The sequence below is a fragment of the Paralichthys olivaceus genome, chromosome 15, assembly GCF_024713975.1.
Source record: "Paralichthys olivaceus isolate ysfri-2021 chromosome 15, ASM2471397v2, whole genome shotgun sequence".
Lineage (NCBI taxonomy): Eukaryota > Metazoa > Chordata > Actinopteri > Pleuronectiformes > Paralichthyidae > Paralichthys > Paralichthys olivaceus.
The window spans coordinates 23374159-23392072 of record NC_091107.1 but is presented as its reverse complement, the minus strand read 5'-3'; the positions used below and the strand labels follow the sequence as shown (position 1 = coordinate 23392072).

Below are 17914 nucleotides of genomic sequence, written 5' to 3'. Positions count from 1 at the left end.
TCCCAAGAAGCAGAGGATCACAGGCCTTAATGACTACAGACCTGTCGCCCTGACCTCTGTAGTAATGAATACCTTTGAGCGCCTCGTGCTGACCCACCTCAAGACAATAACCAACCACCTCCTCGACCCACTGCAGTTTGCCTACAGAGCCAACAGGTCCGTAGACGACGCAGTCAACATGGGACTCCACTTCATCCTCCAGCACCTCGACTCCCCCAGCACCTATGCCAGGATCCTGTTTGTGGACTTCAGCTCCGCATTCAACACCATCGCCCCAGCTCTTCTCCGTGACAAGCTGACACAGCTGAGCGTGCCTGAGCCCACCTGTAGGTGGATCTCTAACTTCCTGACTGACAGGAAGCAGCGCGTGAGGCTGGGCAAGCTTGTCTCTGAGTCCCGGACCATCAGCACTGGAGCCCCACAAGGTTGTGTGCTCTCCCCTCTACTGTTCTCCCTCTACACCAACAACTGCACCTCCAGCCATCCCTCTGTCAAACTCCTGAAGTTTGCAGACGACACGACCCTCATCGGATTAATCACCAATGGGGACGAAGCCGCCTACAGAGAGGAAGTTAACAGCCTGGCTTCCTGGTGCAGCCAGAACCACCTGGAGCTGAACGCTTTGAAAACTGTAGAGATGGTGGCAGACTTCAGGAGGAGGAGGAGCCCAGCCCAAACTGCCCCCCTCAGCCTGTGCAACTCCCCAGTTAAAACAGTGGAGTCCTTCAGATTCCTGGGGACCATCATTGCACAGGACTTGAGGTGGGCGGAGAACATCACCTCCATCATCAAGAAGGCCCAGCAGAGGATGTTCTTCCTGCGGCAACTGAGGAAATTCAACATGCCGCAGAAAGTGATGGTTGAATTCTACACAGCCATCATTGAGTCCATCCTCACCTCATCAATCACCGTCTGGTTCGCTGCCTCCACTGCCAAGGACAAGGGCAGACTGCAGCGGATCATAAGGTCAGCTGAGAAGGTCATCGGCTGTGACCTGCCGGCCCTCCTAGACCTGTTCCACTCCAGGACCAGTAGGAGAGCAGGCAAGATCATTGCTGATCCTTCACATCCCGGTCACCACCTGTTCCAGAGACTTCCCTCCGGAAAAAGGTTTCGGGCCATCAGGACTAAAACCTCTCGCCATCTGAACAGTTTTTTCCCCATGGCAGTGGGGCTCACAAACAAGCCCCCTGCATCACACTGACTCTGCACCACACTGACTCTACCCCACCACCCCCCACCCCCTGCACATAATTTATAATTTATTACTTATATACCACTGGCACTATCACCAATCTCTGCACCTTCGCACAGCACGTGCCCATAACCCTGTTAATCTGTTAATGTATATATGTATATTCTTTATTTTATTTTATTTTATTTTATTCTATTTTATTTTATTCAATTTCTTACATATTGTTGTTTTTTATATTGTTGTTTTATGTACATAAGTAGTGCACCAATGACACCAAGGCAATTTCCTGTATGTGCAAACATACTTGGCAAATAAAAGAATTCTGATTCTGATTCTGATTCTGATAGTTGTAATTCATAGACCCCGCAGAATGCCAATCATACCGACCAATATCATTGGCATTGTAATAAACGGAGAAGAGAACAAAATTTCATTGTATGCTGATATATCTGTATTTGACAGAACCTACAATCACAGTCCTGCAGCTGAAGGATGACTCATTTTTCATGATGTTTAAATGCAGCCTCATAAACTCAGGAATCAAACAGACACTGAGTTACTTAATGTACTGATCAGGTCCTAACAACTAGTGATGAGTGTTTATTAGTTAGAGAAAGAGAAATGGTAATCATTTTTAAAAGTATATTTTGTTATTATTTCTGTAACTGTATAATTGACCTCCTATTTCCTTGTGTGTTATCTTCTCACTTAATTAAAACAAGATATAAGACAGAGGCCTATCATCAACTTAACCAGAGATCCTGCTGAAAACCAAAGTTATAGACGACAGATCTTCTATGTGAATGGACAACACAGTTCATTCTTATTGTACAGAGATCATATAGTGTATGAAAATAAGATTTTACTGTGAGTGCATTTGTTAAACTGTTAATATGTTTTGTTGGGTTGGGAAGAAGTTACTAGAAGGACTTTCTTAGATAAATAAGGATTGAAAAGAGATTGAGAACAATGTATGTGGAGGGCCCCAAGCCTGTGTTTGCCTTGGGCCCCCAAATTGCTAAATCTGCCACTGACTGAAGCATACTTGGTTAACTCATGGAGGGAATTCAAATGGAAAATAGAAACCCGATTTTTCAGAACACCAGAAATAACAGCCAAGATGGGCACAACACATCCCAGTTCATGCTGGAGGAACTTTGGACATTGCCAATCACACTCATACAGTTTGTTCTTGCAGTGCCCAAGACTTAATCCTTGATAGAGGTATTTGATGCCCTCAAAGAGGTTTTCCAAAGGGATATTCCACACAACCCTACAGTGGCACTATTGGGAGAAATGTTTCAGAGTCTAGACAGGAGAGCGGAGAAATACCTTTTGAATACACTGCTCATGGCAACAACTATTACATGGTTTGAATCGGATCCTCCCATATACAACACATGGATCTAAAAAGTGTAGACCTGAGCAAATCACGTATTCATGGACGCTCCAAAAATCAATTTTTATTAAACAATGGAGACTGGTCATGACGCTATTAATACAATGAGGCTCACTATATTGTGCTGCCTGGCTCTCCTGCTTGGACTCTTATCTACATCAAGACATGTGCTGTCTCTTCCCAGGAGCCAACACTACACCTGTATTTGGATCAAAACTGTCACAGTTGTTTTATATTACATATAAGTTAGCTGTATATCTATAGGTGCATATCATGCAAAACATACCCAACACAGTGTAGAGAACCAATCAAGATAAAACAGACAAGAGAGGGAGTATCAACCACTGAGATGAGGCAGAGTGCATATGTCCATCGACAACAATTATTATGATTTAAATTCAGGAAAAAAATCCAGTGTAGCCTATACATTTCCTCCTGGACATTTATTCATGTCACAAATCTATTCTTGCCTTAACCCTTGTTTGCAATATATAATTTTTTTAATTAGATTTAAAGAAGTGGTTTAATTTAAATAGCTGTTGAACTGTATTTATGTCTGTTAATGGGTCTCAGTTTGCTTTGCACAGACAGTCAATATAAATTGCATTTTACGTTTATACTTTTACTTAAATCATTCTGACACAACTATCAGAATGAAGCATCATTTTGACCAAAAAGCTGTTCCCCGTTCTCTGAAACCTGAAGACCAGGTTTTGGTTCTGTTACCTATTCCTGGTTCATCACTCTCTGCGCGTTTTATCTGTACTTTATTGAACGGAAGTTAAGTGAAACTGATTATATAGTCCATACTCCAGATCGGAGACGCAAGTCTCGTGCCACATAAACATGCTGAAGCTGTACCATCCTAGAGAAGACCCTCAAACAGATATAAAAGATGAGATTGCAGGGCCTGCTGTCTTGTCTACTGTGCCTGTGGGTTTGCTGACATGCTTAAGTGATGTTTGTGATGGTGATGACGATGTTGAGTTGAGACATGTTCCCCAGCTGACACCTCGATTAGAGAATTCGGAGATGTTAAAGGCTCTTCCTTCACTTTTAGTTCACCTGGACAAAGATCAAGGGTCCGATATCATATCCTTGATACATGAGTTCCTGTGTCTTTTTAATGATGTACCCTCCTGTACTACTATCTTAGAGCATGATATTGATGTCAGTGAAGCATCTCCTATTAAGCAGCATCCATACCGTGTAAACACATTTAAATGGTCAGTGATGAAACAAGAGGCTTCCCATCTGCTGACAAATCAGTTGGCAAAACCAAGCTCTAGTCCATGGAGCTCTCTTTTTCTACTGGTTTCCAAACCAGACGCCTGATAATGTCCTGCAGTATTCTGTGATGGCTTTTGGGATGCGAAATGCTCCAGCCACATTTCAGCGCATTGTGAGGATTCTTTTAGAAAACATCCCTAACTGCTTACCTTGATGATCTTGTTGTCCATTCGTCTGACTGGCCCTCTCACCAAAAAGAGTGTGTTTTAGCACTTAGCAGCAGCAGTACGACTGTTAGATTAATCTACTTCTTAATTCCACACAACTTGGAACCTGTCTGTTTCACTGCCTTAGTCCAATCTCTTTTTGACCTGCCAGTTAGAGTTGGTTGAAAAACATTTGTCAATCAATGCATGTAGAGCACTGAAATAGTTAAATGTGACTGGCCATCTGTTGTCTTTTGTTGTTGTTCAGAACACACTTTGCTTAATTAGTGACAGTTTGTAGCTATACAATTTATCAGATATTTTACAATTGAGAATTTTAAAACAACTTTCAGAAGGTATTCTTAAGGGGTTCTTAAGGCTGGTTGGGGAAGCGTTTATTGTCATATGTACAGTCCCTGTACAAGGACATTCTTTCTTTGTCTTCTACTATAAATACTATGGTTTATTTTTCTAAATAGAGTGAGGGATCTGTGTGTTGAGTTAGTCCAGGGTGGTGTCAGGGCCAGTGAGTTTTTGACCTATTTAACAGTCTGATAGCTGTTGGATAGAAGCTGTTCCTCAGTCTGGACATCCTGCGGTTTACATATCTGTACCTCCTGCCAGAGGGCAGAGGTGTAATCAGTCTGTTTTGGGGCTGGGTGGAGTAGATATCATGCGGAGGGGTTGTAATGTCCTGATGATCCTCTCAGCAGTCATTACCACTCTCTGCAGGTGCTTGCGGCCATTTCAGTGGTGCTCCCATACCACACGGTGATGCAGATTCAAGATGATCTCAACGATAAATTTTATAAAAGTTACTGGGGATCTTACCTCAGGAAGTACAGCCGCTCATGTGCTTTCTTGACCAGCTGGGGGAGCTCAATTTGCAGTATTACAGCAGCAAAAGTCAGAATAGGCATCAATAATGAATAAGTAACATGCAATTCTTAAGTGTAAGGAATATAAAAAATATAGAAATGTATGCATGTAATCAAACTAATGTATACAGTGTAAAGACAGGAAAAATATGCGCAGTGTGAGAATAAGTACAGTGAATGGATTTCACATGAACCATTAATATTGCACTGAAAGATGAATATAGCACAGTTTATATTGCACAGTTAAGAGAGTTAAAGTCCAACCCAAAATGGGTGCATATAGTTTTACTGGTAGCAGAGCTTGTTGCACAGTCTTACTGCAGGTCTTACTGGACTCCCGCCGAATCTTGTAGTCTGCAATAATTATCTGACTAAATCAAATTGGCTACACATGGCATCACTGTTCTTAGAAGATCCTATGGAGCGTGAATGTTAGAGGGTCTCTGAATGGGACAAGATCTTCAGAGACCAACAAAATCCTTTTATCTACTCTCATGAGTATCTTTATAAAATATATAGATTCTCATCAGAGGGAATGTTTAACCTCTGTCAAGTTGGTTTTATGCAGTTCCGTCAGTTGACAATGCGCTCACAGTACACAGTGCACACTCTCTTTAAAGGGAAGGACAAGGGAAGTATAAAAACAAGTCAGAGAACTCCTCTGAGGGTGGCTGTGGCCGGGACTGGAACAGGTGGAGCAGAAATGCTAGCAGGCTGAGGAACTGATTGGCTGCTAGCAGACTGGATGCTAGCAGGCCGATGAGCTGACGAGTTTGAGCTTGCTGGAAAACCCCTGGATTGAACTGGCATGATGACCAGATTCCTGTAGTGCGTAGACTTGGAAATGGTTGGTGAGAGGCTATGTAGACTGAAACTTTTTAACAAAAAGGTGAAACTGGGTCCATGTCTGGTTAGTTCTTACTGTCACATTTCTTTCTATCTTTATTCAAGAGCGTGGTCTTTCACTATGAGAGCATCATCGGGTATTATTTTTCATCAAACCCCTGTCCATGCACTCAAATAGCCCATTTGCACTTAAATTTGCTGTGCTTCTGCTCAAACTGTGTGCTCTAGCTTCAGAGCACACTTGTGAATCGTCTGCTCTCAGATTCCCCTCTGCTCTTGGATTTCTTTGCGCAACAACCCAGTCAAAATTCCCCAACCAATAGAATGCCAGGTGTAGTGTTGACCACTGGTCAACCAATGAAATGATCCCTGCCTCGTTGTGGGGGCGTTCACTTTACTTCAGAACGTCCCAGTTCGTCCAGTTCCCACCCTCCACAGGAAGTCCATATAATAAAGCCGTTGAGGGCAGGAGTGGCTTAACCTGGTTAAAGAGTAACAGCCCAAACAGGACAGTAGTAAGTAAAGCGAACGCCCCCACAACGAGGCAGGGTTCATTTCATTGGTTGACCCTATCTAGTGCCTCTTTTTAGTGACAGAGAAGGATGGAGGGGAAGAGGGAAAGGGATGGATGGATGATGGATTGGAAGGAATGATGGAGTCAAGTTGGAGTAAGGAGGAGGAGTTGGTGGAGGAGGGAAAAGACAAAAGGCCACATTATGCAGTCACTGGTCTAAAATCTAAACTTCCAGCAAGGATGAGGCATCTTGCTGAGTCCAGATAATACATGAGAATGGTCAGACAGCAGTTGGGGTTATGCCTGAAGGCAGTGAGAGGCAGAAGGCTGGGCAGGGCTACTTAGCAGCCACATTTGAGATTCTTTGAGATAAGTCTCTTCATGTTTGTTTCCCTTCTTGAAAAAAACAGCTCATGAAGACACCACCCACAGTGGCAATGTCAAATGACTTCCTGAGCACCAGGAACTTTAATAATGCTGACTGACAGAGAGTCACAACTCTTGTGAGAGAGAGCAGATAGACAGAAAGAAAGAGCAAGAGATCTCATTGGTAACTGATCTCACACATAAAAGGTTTTATTATGTAGCTGTACATCTCAGGTAATCCATACAGTCAGATAAAGTCCTTCGAGGTATTCTAAATACAGTGGAATCCGCTCATAGTGACCACATATGTCCCGGGCCAAAATTATCACTATGAGGTTGATTTGTTTTTAATGAAATGCATAGCATGTCAGTCCCAGAATTTGAGGGAATACTGATCATCACATAATGATTGATACTTTTCTTAATGAGTAAAATCTTTCTTCATAGTTGTGCATTCACCAGCTTGTGACGCTCTCTTCCTCTCTCTCTCTCTTGCAATGACACAGACACGCACTCACACACACAAACAGTGTCATCGGACACATCTGTAAACTCAGACTTAGTAAAAAAACACAGTATAGAGAGCAGGAGGAGATGACGGGACGGGCTTGGTTTGGCTTGATTCAGTTGGCAGTGCCCAGTGTGAATGACAGAGATACAGAGAGGAGCAGTAAATTACTGACCAAGCCGGTAAAAAAAAAAAAAGACTTCTAGCTGTACGTGTTTAAAGACTTGATTACTATAACCAAATTATTTAAACTGCAGTTTCACTGTAAATTGATATGGAGTTTGATTAATCTTCTTACCCACTCATCAATTTCAGTTCCTGAGAAACCCACCCCACAAGGCAAACACTGCATGGGAAAAGTCACTTATATTGAATAATAAAGGCATATAAGAAGTATGTAGACACACTATTCAGCCACACCCTGGCTATAGCTCCTGGGGCACAGAGTCTTGGATATTGTTCCACAGCAAAATTTGTTCTTCAAACTAACACATTTTTTAACGTATATATATACCTGTACCTCTGCCAAGGGGATTATGTTTTCATTGAAATAATTACCATCTGCTGTTTAATATTAGATATATTAGGAGTTTTTTCCATGGCTTACTGGAGATACTCATTCCACATGACATATTGCAGACCCTTAACTTTTATCTTGAAGGTCTTAGCTCTTCTGCACTACTATTTTATATTTCTGAGAATTTACAGGATCCATTATGCATGGCAGACATGAATACTTGTGCCTCTGCAGAGAGAGGTAAAGACGCCAATCAGCTTCTCTCAGATTGAAAGCAAGTAGCACTGCATTAATTAGTATTTCTCTTTGAAGTTTGACTTTGGTTTGCTTTGAAAACAACTATGTTTTTCCTATACCTAAGCCAGATACAGGGCCATACATCCACACCCTATTTCCAAATGGATTTGAACACATCTTAACCCTTGTGATTAAGAATTGTTTAGAAATAATCACACATTCAAAAGATCATCAGGGAGGACGTGCTGACCAATGTTACAGAACAGCACACTTAAAACACAAAGCTAGTTTACAAATGTCTTCTCACAACCTCATAAATATACAAGATGGCTCATGTTGGATGGAGCCCAAATTCAAGAACAAGCTGCATGAGAACACCTGCAACACGGTTCATCTCTTCAACACTTAAAACAAATTAAAGTCATAAAAAGGAGAAGAAAAAAAAGGTGGAGACAAAGTGGATCTTACTATCAAAAATGTAATCTTTTGGAACAGCACACTAGTCACCTATACATATATATAAAAGAAAATCAATAGGTATTTACATTGGATTTTTGACATTTGCTTTAGATGGATTATGTGGATGAAAAATTTTTTTATTTAAATTTAAACAAGTCTTGCTCATCAATTGTATTGATAGCCTTGGATAAAGTGCTGACGTATTGCGTTGAGCGTATTGCGTATTGTGTCACTTCCGGTGTTAGCTACTGTGTGTTGTACCGGTCTCTTCTCCTCTTCGTCTCTCCCTTTTCCCTTTCACATCTTAATCATTTAAGCTAATTCTAAGTTACTTTCATAGTTGTGCTATCTTGACTTGTCGCTCATACACCCCCTTGTCTCAGCGACTCGTTCATAAAATCACTGTGAGCTACACACTACCCGTGTTAGCTAAAGCAATTTAGCATTAGCAGTTAACAATGGCTTCTCCCTCTCACTACCCTGCTCTCTCCTGCTCAGTGTGCTTGATGTACAGTTACTCCTCTGCCTCCTTTAGCGATAACGATACATGTGTTAAATGTAGCTTATTTGCCAGGATGGAGGCAAGGATGAGCCTTTTAGAGTCGCGGCTCTACACCATGGAGAGTAGATCGTGTAGCGATGTAGTTAGCCAGTCCCCAATGGCCGGTGCGAGCCACATAGCTGTAGCTTCTCCATCCCCCCCAGCAGCTCCCGAGCAGCCGGGAAGACAGGTCGGCTGGGTGACTGTGCGAAACAAGAAGCGTAGCCCTAAACCGAAGCCCCAGGTTCACCACCAACCCGTTCACGTGTCTAATAAATTTTCCCCACTCAGCGACACACCCGCTGAGCAGCAAACTCTGGTTATTGTCGACTCTATTCTAAGGAATGTGAAGTTAGCAACACCAGCGACCACAGTTAAATGTATTCCCGGGGCCAGAGCGGGCGACGTAGAGTCCTATTTAAAACTGCTGGCTAAGGGTAAGCGTAAGTACAGTAAGATTATTATTCACGTCGGCAGTAATGACCTCCGACTACGTCAGTCGGAGATCACTAAAATCAATATTGATTCGGCGTGTACATATGCAAAGACAATGTCGGACTCCATAATTTTCTCTGGACCCCTGCCTAATGTTTCCAGTGATGACACGTTTAGCCGCACGTCATCCTTTCACCGCTGGCTGTCGAGGTGGTGTCCAGATAACAACGTGGGCTTCGTTAACAATTGGAGAACTTTTTGGGGGAAACCTGGTCTGATTAGGAGAGACTGTATTCATCCCACTTGGGATGGAGCAGCTCTCATATCTAGAAACATGACAACATTTGTTAGAAAGTCCACACCGTGACAATCCAGAGTTGAGACCAGGAGGCAGAGTCGCAGTCCTACACGCTTCTCTGCGCTTCTATTCAAACAGTCACCATCACAACATCCCATAGAAACTGTGTCTGCCACCCGACCACCTAATTTCTTTAAATCAAAAGTACACAGGAGAGGGGTGATACATTCAAACCTAGTCAAAATTAACACAGCCAAACCATCAGCTAAAAACATAACTATAAAATGCACTTTATTAAATATCAGGTCACTAAATTCAAAATCTTTACTTATAAATGATCTCATTACTGATCATCAAATAGATTTATTATGCCTAACCGAAACTTGGCTACAAGACGGAGAATATGTAGGTTTAAATGAAGCGACGCCCCCAACCCACTCTTATACTCACATTCCTCGGAACACAGGCAGAGGTGGAGGGGTTGCAGCAATCTTTAAATCTGATCTATCTATCAACCCCCGACCAAAAGAGAGTTATAACTCTTTCGAAAATCTTAGAACCAGCCTCATCCACCCAAGCCTGACGTCACATAAACCAATTAATATAGTCATCATATATCGTCCACCCGCCCATTACTCTGAATTCCTATCTGAATTCTCTGAATTTTTATCAGAACTAGTTCTTAAAACAGATCAGATCATTATAGCCGGTGATTTCAATATTCATGTAGTTTTTGCCAATGACAGCCTTAGTTCAGCATTTAAATCAATAATAGACTCGATTGGTTTCACTCAACATGTGAATCAACCGACCCACTGCCTGAATCACACTCTTGATCTTGTCCTGACATATGGCATTGACATAGAAAATATAACAATATTCCAACAGAACCCGCTTCTGTCTGACCATTTTTTACTTACATTTGAATTCAGAATTGTTAATTACGTCAATTCTGGACGGAAATTCTATTACAGTCGATGTTTATCCGACAAAACTGTTCACAAATTTAAAGAACTGCTCCCCTCCTCACTTCCCTCTCAGCCATGTCTCAGTACAATACAAGAAGATTATCAAAACCTTACTCCCACACTAGTTGATAACTTTGTAAATAGTACTGCAGCCTCACTAAAAACAGCACTTGAAGCTGTCGCCCCATTAAAAAAGAAGAAAGTAAGTCAGAGGAGATTAGCTCCGTGGTATAATTCCCAAACACGCGTTCTAAAACAGACATCGCGGAAGCTAGAAAGGAAGTGGCGTTCCACCAATCGCCAAGACTCCCACCTAGCCTGGAAGAATAGCCTTATAAATTGCAAAAAAGCACTTAGAAATGCCCAAACCTCTTATTATTCATTACTAATAGAAGAAAATAGGAACAACCCCAGGTTCCTCTTCAGCACTGTAGCCAGGCTGACAGAAAGTCACACCTCTACTGACCCATCTATTCCTCTAGATCTGAGAAGCAATGACTTCATGAGCTTCTTCACTAATAAAATTACAACCATCAGGGATAAAATCCACCACCTCCTCCCAGTGAATAACACTGATACATTGTCTGGTCCTGAAACCATAGCACCAGATTTATGTCTAAACAAATTTTACTCCATTGATCTTCCTGAACTGACCTCGTTAGTTTCATCATCTAAACCAACTACTTGTCAGCTGGACTCTGTTCCAACTAGACTTTTTAAAGAAGTCCTCCCCCTAATTGACAGTTCCATTTTAAATCAGATTAATATGTCTTTGCTAACCGGCTACGTACCACAGGCTTTTAAGGTAGCCGTTATTAAACCTCTGCTTAAAAAGCCTACGCTTGATCCAGAGGTTTTAGCTAACTATAGACCCATATCCAACCTGCCCTTCATTTCCAAAATCCTAGAAAAAGCCGTTGCTAACCAGCTGTGTGGTTACTTAGATAGTAACGGTTTATTGGAAAAATTTTAGTCAGGATTTAGAACCTATCACAGCACAGAAACAGCACTATTGAAAGTCACTAATGACCTTCTTATGGCATCAGATGATGGACTTGTCTCTGTCCTCGTCTTGTTGGACCTTAGTGCAGCCTTTGACACAATAGATCATAAGATTCTGCTACAGAGATTAGAACAACATATAGGAATTAAAGGAACAGCACTACACTGGTTTAAATCATATTTATCAGATAGATTCCAATTTGTTAATGTTATCAATGACTCCATGCACATGCAAGTTAATCATGGAGTTCCAAAAGGTTCTGTCCTTGGACCAATACTCTTCACCTTATATATGCTCCCCTTAGGCAACATTATCAGACAGCACCACATACAATTCCACTGCTATGCAGACGACACTCAATTGTATATTTCCATGAAGCATGATGAATCTAATCGCCTAGTTCAACTTCAGGAATGTCTCAAAGATATCAAGGCCTGGATGACCCAAAATGTTCTACTTTTAAACTCAGACAAAACTGAGGTTGTTGTAATTGGCCCTAAACATCTCAGAGAAACACTGTCTGACCAGATAGTCACCTTGGATGGTGTCAGTCTGGCTTCCAGCTCCACTGTGAGGAACCTTGGAGTGTTGTTCGACCAAGACATGTCATTTGACCCCCATATTAAACTAGTGTCTAGGACGGCTTTCTTCCATCTGCGCAATATTAACATAAACATCCTGTCTAAGCAGGATTCTGAAAAACTAGTCCACGCGTTTGTAACCTCTAGATTAGATTACTGTAACTCTCTATTAGCAGGATGCTCCATGAAGACTGTTAAAAGTCTCCAGTTGGTCCAAAATGCTGCAGCACGAGTGCTGACAGGAACTAGAAGGAGAGATCATATCACTCCTGTCTTAGCTTCCTTACATTGGCTCCCTGTAAAATTTAGAATAGAATTCAAGATCCTGCTCCTCACTTTTAAAGCCCTCAACAATCACGCCCCCTCATATATCAAAGAGCTGATAACACCTTATTATCCAAGTAGATCACTTCGTTCCCAAAACACAGGCTCTCTAGTGGTTCCAAGAGTCTGTAAGAGTAGAGCAGGAGGTAGAACATTTAGCTATCAGGCTCCTCTCCTATGGAACCAGCTCCCACTCTGGGTTCGGGAGGCAGACACTGTCCCAGCATTTAAAGTAAAACTAAAAACCTTCCTCTTTGACAAAGCCTATAGTTAGGGCTGGATCAGGTGAGTCCTGAACCATCCCTTAGTTGTGCTGCTATAGGTTTAGACTGCTGGGGGAACTCCCATCATGCACTGAGCACTTCTTCACTTCCCTCTGTCTCTCTGCCCCCCCACACCTGTTTATTTATTTATTTATTAGTTTTAACATGTCATCATGTCAAAGTGTCACTTTGTCCTCCCATAGTCCCTCTGGCTCTTCTCTCTATCTCGTTTCAGATAACTCCGGCACCGGGACTGCAGGACAACAACGACTACCATCGACATTGTTAGCATTAATTAAAATAACTCAGTAATTCATTAATATATCTAATCCTGCCCTGATAGTGATTGGTGCCCAATTGTTCCCGGTCTCTCTCTCTCCACCTCATCTCTCTCTTCTCTCCCCCGCTTTCCACCCATCTCTCCTTTCCTCCCCCCTTACTTTTCTTTCCTCACCCCAACCGGTCGAGGCAGATGACCGCCCACATTGAGCCTGGTTCTGCCAGAGGTTTCTCCCTGTTAATGAGGGAGTTTTTCCTCTCCACAGTCGCCTGTGCTTGCTCATTGTGGGAACTGTTGGGTTTCTCTATGTTAATATTGTTTTAAGGTCTTGACCTTTAAATGTAAAGTGCCTTGAGATAATGTAAATTATGAATTGGCGCTATATAAATAAAATTGAATTGAATTGAATTGAATCATTATTATCAACAACCCTGATAGCAGACACATCATGTCAGCCTATCATGTCAGTGAAGGCAGCTCTGTTGTCGTCGTTGTGACCCCTGACCAAGGGCAAATTTTTGTTGGGTTGCGTGACAAGACAGTGACAGGGCTCTGATTAAGTCTGCTGCTACAATGGGGAGACTGAAATGGTCATGATCTCAGTGATGATGGTAATGTCAATTTGACATTGACATGTCAAGGCTGTCCTCATTAAAAGCCTCTGAATTTTAAGCAGACCTTACAGCTGGCTTTGCTGCGACATCACATAATTTAATGATGGATGGATCAATTCAATACAAGAGGTCACAGAATCACAGCACAGCATTCATGAATGGTGTTCATTGAAAAACACTGATGACAACACTAGGCAAATACATCAGGAACAATTTTAGCTTGCCAGTAGTATCAAAGAAAATCTTAGCCATTGCACTATGTATGATATATACAGAGAAAATGAAACAACAATAAACTTAAACTCACCTGTACTTAAAACCTAGGTGTCCATGCTGCTAATTTCTTTTAGGTGCATGCTATTGCTACTCTGTGCCACTGGAGTCTCAAGGCAGCTAGGGATGAGCGCATCTGCACTTGCAGATGATGTGGTCTCTATGCTGCTCAGCAATGCCACAGGACTTGAAAGGTGGCTCGATTTCCAGATGGCATTGCACTGTTTAAAGAGGCACCAGCTCTGCCGATTATTGCCATTGTATTGTGGTCAATGAACTGAAGGTATCTCTTCTTTTATGCCTTTATGCCAATACCTTGTATTGATTTGGACCTTGCTTCTAATGAAGCCTTCACAAAACACATCAATGCTGTGGACAGCAACATCAAGTTCACTCAGTAAGCTGTAAGTGATATAAGTCTGGCCTTCTTCAACTGTGTAGTGAATATTGAAGCTGATGGAAGCCTTATTTTTAAGGTATATAGTAACCTGCACACAGATCAATATGTACTATTTACCTCACACCACCCACTGGAACATGAGCTGGGGGTTATCAACCCAGCACCATCGGACTCAGTCTGTACCCACAAGGTCAGACAGCAATGAGAAGGAACAAACACACATCAAAAAAGCACTTCAAACGTGTGATTATCCCAACTGAGCCTTTGTCTAAACTACAAAAAGGAGGAAGAGAAGGATCAACAGAATAATGCTTTGATCCCTTATCTTGCTGGAGTACCTGAAAAAAATCAGGAGGATTTTCAATAAACACCACATCCCAGAACATTTCAAGCTTACAAACACACTGAGGCGTAAACTGCTACATCCAAGACATAAGCAGAGCAAAGTAGTATATGAGGTGAATGTAGTGAGGCATGCACAGACCTGGGGTCTCATTCATAAAACAGTGCATGGGATTTATACTAAGTGTACGTGCGCACAAAAGCCGGAAATGGCGTACACCGAACGCAATGTTCACTTCATAAATCACAGTCCACCTGGAAACACTGCAGGGGCTGCAGGCATCGGCCTCTCCGCTAACGAGGGACCAGGAACAGGGGCTTCAGGAACAGGAGCAGGGGATGTCAGCTTCACTGCCGACCTTAGAGCAGGAGACCTCGGCTTCACCGCTGTCTTTGGAGCAGCAACAGGAGCAGGAGACATCGGCTTCCAAGCCGAGAAAGGACCACGAGCCAGACCAGGTGTGGAGACCAGAGCAGCACTCACTGCCTCCCACAGCACGGCAGGCAGGAGCCAGAGCAGCGTTCACCACCTCCTTGGCATGGAAGGCAGGAGCTGGAGCTGGCTCTATCAGTGTTGACTCCCTCTCCACCTGCCTCTAGAATGCCTCCAGCCACTCTCTGCTCTCTGCTCCTGGTACGTGACCACTATGTCCTCTGCCTGCCAGTCTGCATCTGTGTGGAGCCCAAAATTGAGTGCCAGTGTGGCAGTAGACCATGCCACGGGGCTCTCAACACAGCAGCCAGAGAAAACCCATTCAACCCAAGCATCTTTAATAAGTCAACCAGTAAACATAAACCAAATGCAACATAAACTCCAGCGTGTCTCCGTGAGCTTTGCTCATGTCTCTGTCCAGTGTGTCTCTCTTGAGGCAGATCTGCTGCTCTCTTTTGTACCAGGGAATCAATCAGCTAAAAGCTCTCACCTGCGCTGATTGATCCTCTGGTCCAGGTGAGGGTGCTCTCCCAGCCACCTCCACAGTAATGCTTTGGGTATTGTAATTTCACACATGTTCAAAAAGTATGTTAATTCAGCAGATGAGTGCTTTGTGAATAAATGTAAGCATTGTTATGTAAGTAGCTCTCGGCAACTTAAATTTTTTCAAAGTAGCTCTCAGATAGAGAAAGGTTGGAGACCCCTGGCTTAAACTATACATTTTCCATTGAAAACAACAAAGTACTGGCACAACACTCTTCCACACAACTTACCCTCAGCAATGTGGAACATAAACCAAAATAACAGTAAATGAAAATAATAGAGATACAATTCACAAACACAAAACAGTCATGGAATTATAAATATAATCCACAAATGTAGATTTGAAATAATCATGAAAGTGCCTTTTAATTCCATTACACCTACCCCCACTGAATTCTATCGAAAATGAGCACACAGCATGTACCAACCGAATTACTACAGTACACAACAAAACACAATACAATAGAACGAAACAAAACATTGAGGTAGAAAGAACAAAAACAGAAACACAAGATGAATAGGCAGACAAGTAGTGCAGTGGCAATATGATGGTAATAGTAATGATGATATGATGGTAATGTTATTATTAGACAGTATATAAGAATAGTAGTACAGTATATATATATATATATATAGTATACAATATAACATAATATATATTTATATAGATAGTACTTATACCAATATAATAGTAGTATATAGTAATAATGGCGGCAACAGTATATATATAATAATAATAATAGTAATAGTAGTAGTAATAATAATATAATGATAATAACATGTACACATGTATAAATATGTGTATATAGACTTATATATACGAAGAATATACAGAGAATATACAGAGTATGATATAATATGATATGATATATAGTATATAGTAGGGTATAAATATAAGTACTTGACTATACAATATACTATCAGTGTAAGAATATGTAGACTGGGTGTGCAAAAGACAATATTATTGTATAAAATGGTCTGTAATATCAAAATGGTTTAAATTAACACATATCACAGAAGTAAATGTTCCAGTATATGGGGCGTAGTGTAGTACAGGGTACATGGTGCAAGGGTGACAGGTATATTAGTGCAGTTCTGTGATGGTGGTTCTGACAGAGGTCGATGAGTTATATAGTCTTATTGCGGTTGGAATGAACGATTTCCTGTATCGCTCCTTAGAGCAGCGGGGTTGGATGAGCCTGTGGCTGAAGCTGCTCTTTAGCTTGTCCAGTGTTTTGTGGAGGGGGTGAGAGGGATTGTCCATGATTGCCAGCAGTTTTGCCAGCATCCTGTTCTCCACCACCTCCTCCATGGTGACAAGCTTAGAGCCAACCACAGACTCTGCTTTGCTGATGATTTTGTTCAGTCTGTTGGCGTCCTTTGTCTTGATGCCCGCACCCCAGGACACCACAGCAAAGAAGATGGTGCTCGCCACAACAGACTGATAGAACATCTGCAGCATCTTGTTGCAGACATTGAAGGACCCGAGCCTCCTCAGGAAGTAAAGCCGGCTCAGGCCCTTCTTGTAGACGGCCTCTGTGTGGGTGGACCAGTCCAGTTTATTGTCCAATGTGATACCGAGGTACTTGTATGCAGGTACCACCTCCACATCCGTCCCACCGATGCAGACAGGAGAGGGCAGGGGCTTGTTCCTCCTGAAATCCACCACCATCTCCTTCGTCTTCTCCACGTTGAGCTGCAGGCGGTTCTCCCCACACCACTTCACAAATCGGTCGACCAGGTCCCTGTACTCAGCCCCCCCCCGCCCTCAACACACCCCACAATGGCCGTGTCATCAGAGAACTTCTGCAGATGACACGACTCAGTGCAGTGCTTAAAATCAGCAGTGTATGTGGTGAAGAGGAAGGGGGACAGTACAGTTCCCTGGGGGGCCCCGATATTACTGATCAGAGTAACATCAAAAGGTGGAGCCAAACATGTAGAAGACATGTAGAAGACACTTACAAAGATGTTAAGAGAGTTTGTGGAGATAAGAGCCGATATCAGTCTCTGTGTGTTGTAAAGAAAATCACGTGATCCACACAGCGAAATTAATAGTTGCTTCCTGCCTCTGCCTGCTGCACCCGGCAGCTACACCTCTCACCTGAATAATGAGGATTTGTTGCTGTTGTGAAAGCGTCTGTGAAGAGAACCACCCGCTACGTTGTGCATGTGTGAAAGGCAAACTGTGAATTGTGTAACCAATTCTCCAGATTTTACACACAGTTCATCTCTGAAAATGGCTATCAAGAAAAAACACA

The 17914-nt window shown here is 42.4% G+C and overlaps 1 protein-coding gene across 1 annotated transcript in view; it reads left to right on the top strand.

Moving 5' to 3' along the window:
* Window positions 1-13243, top strand: part of hlcs (holocarboxylase synthetase (biotin-(proprionyl-CoA-carboxylase (ATP-hydrolysing)) ligase)) — a 61975-nt gene extending 48732 nt beyond the window's left edge. The window contains exon 11 of the mRNA XM_069510417.1: window positions 13004-13243. Coding sequence (XP_069366518.1) covers window positions 13004-13007 — 4 coding nt within the window. The 3' untranslated portion in view covers window positions 13008-13243. The remainder of the gene's footprint in view (window positions 1-13003) is intronic.
* Window positions 13244-17914: the final 4671 nt, after the last annotated feature.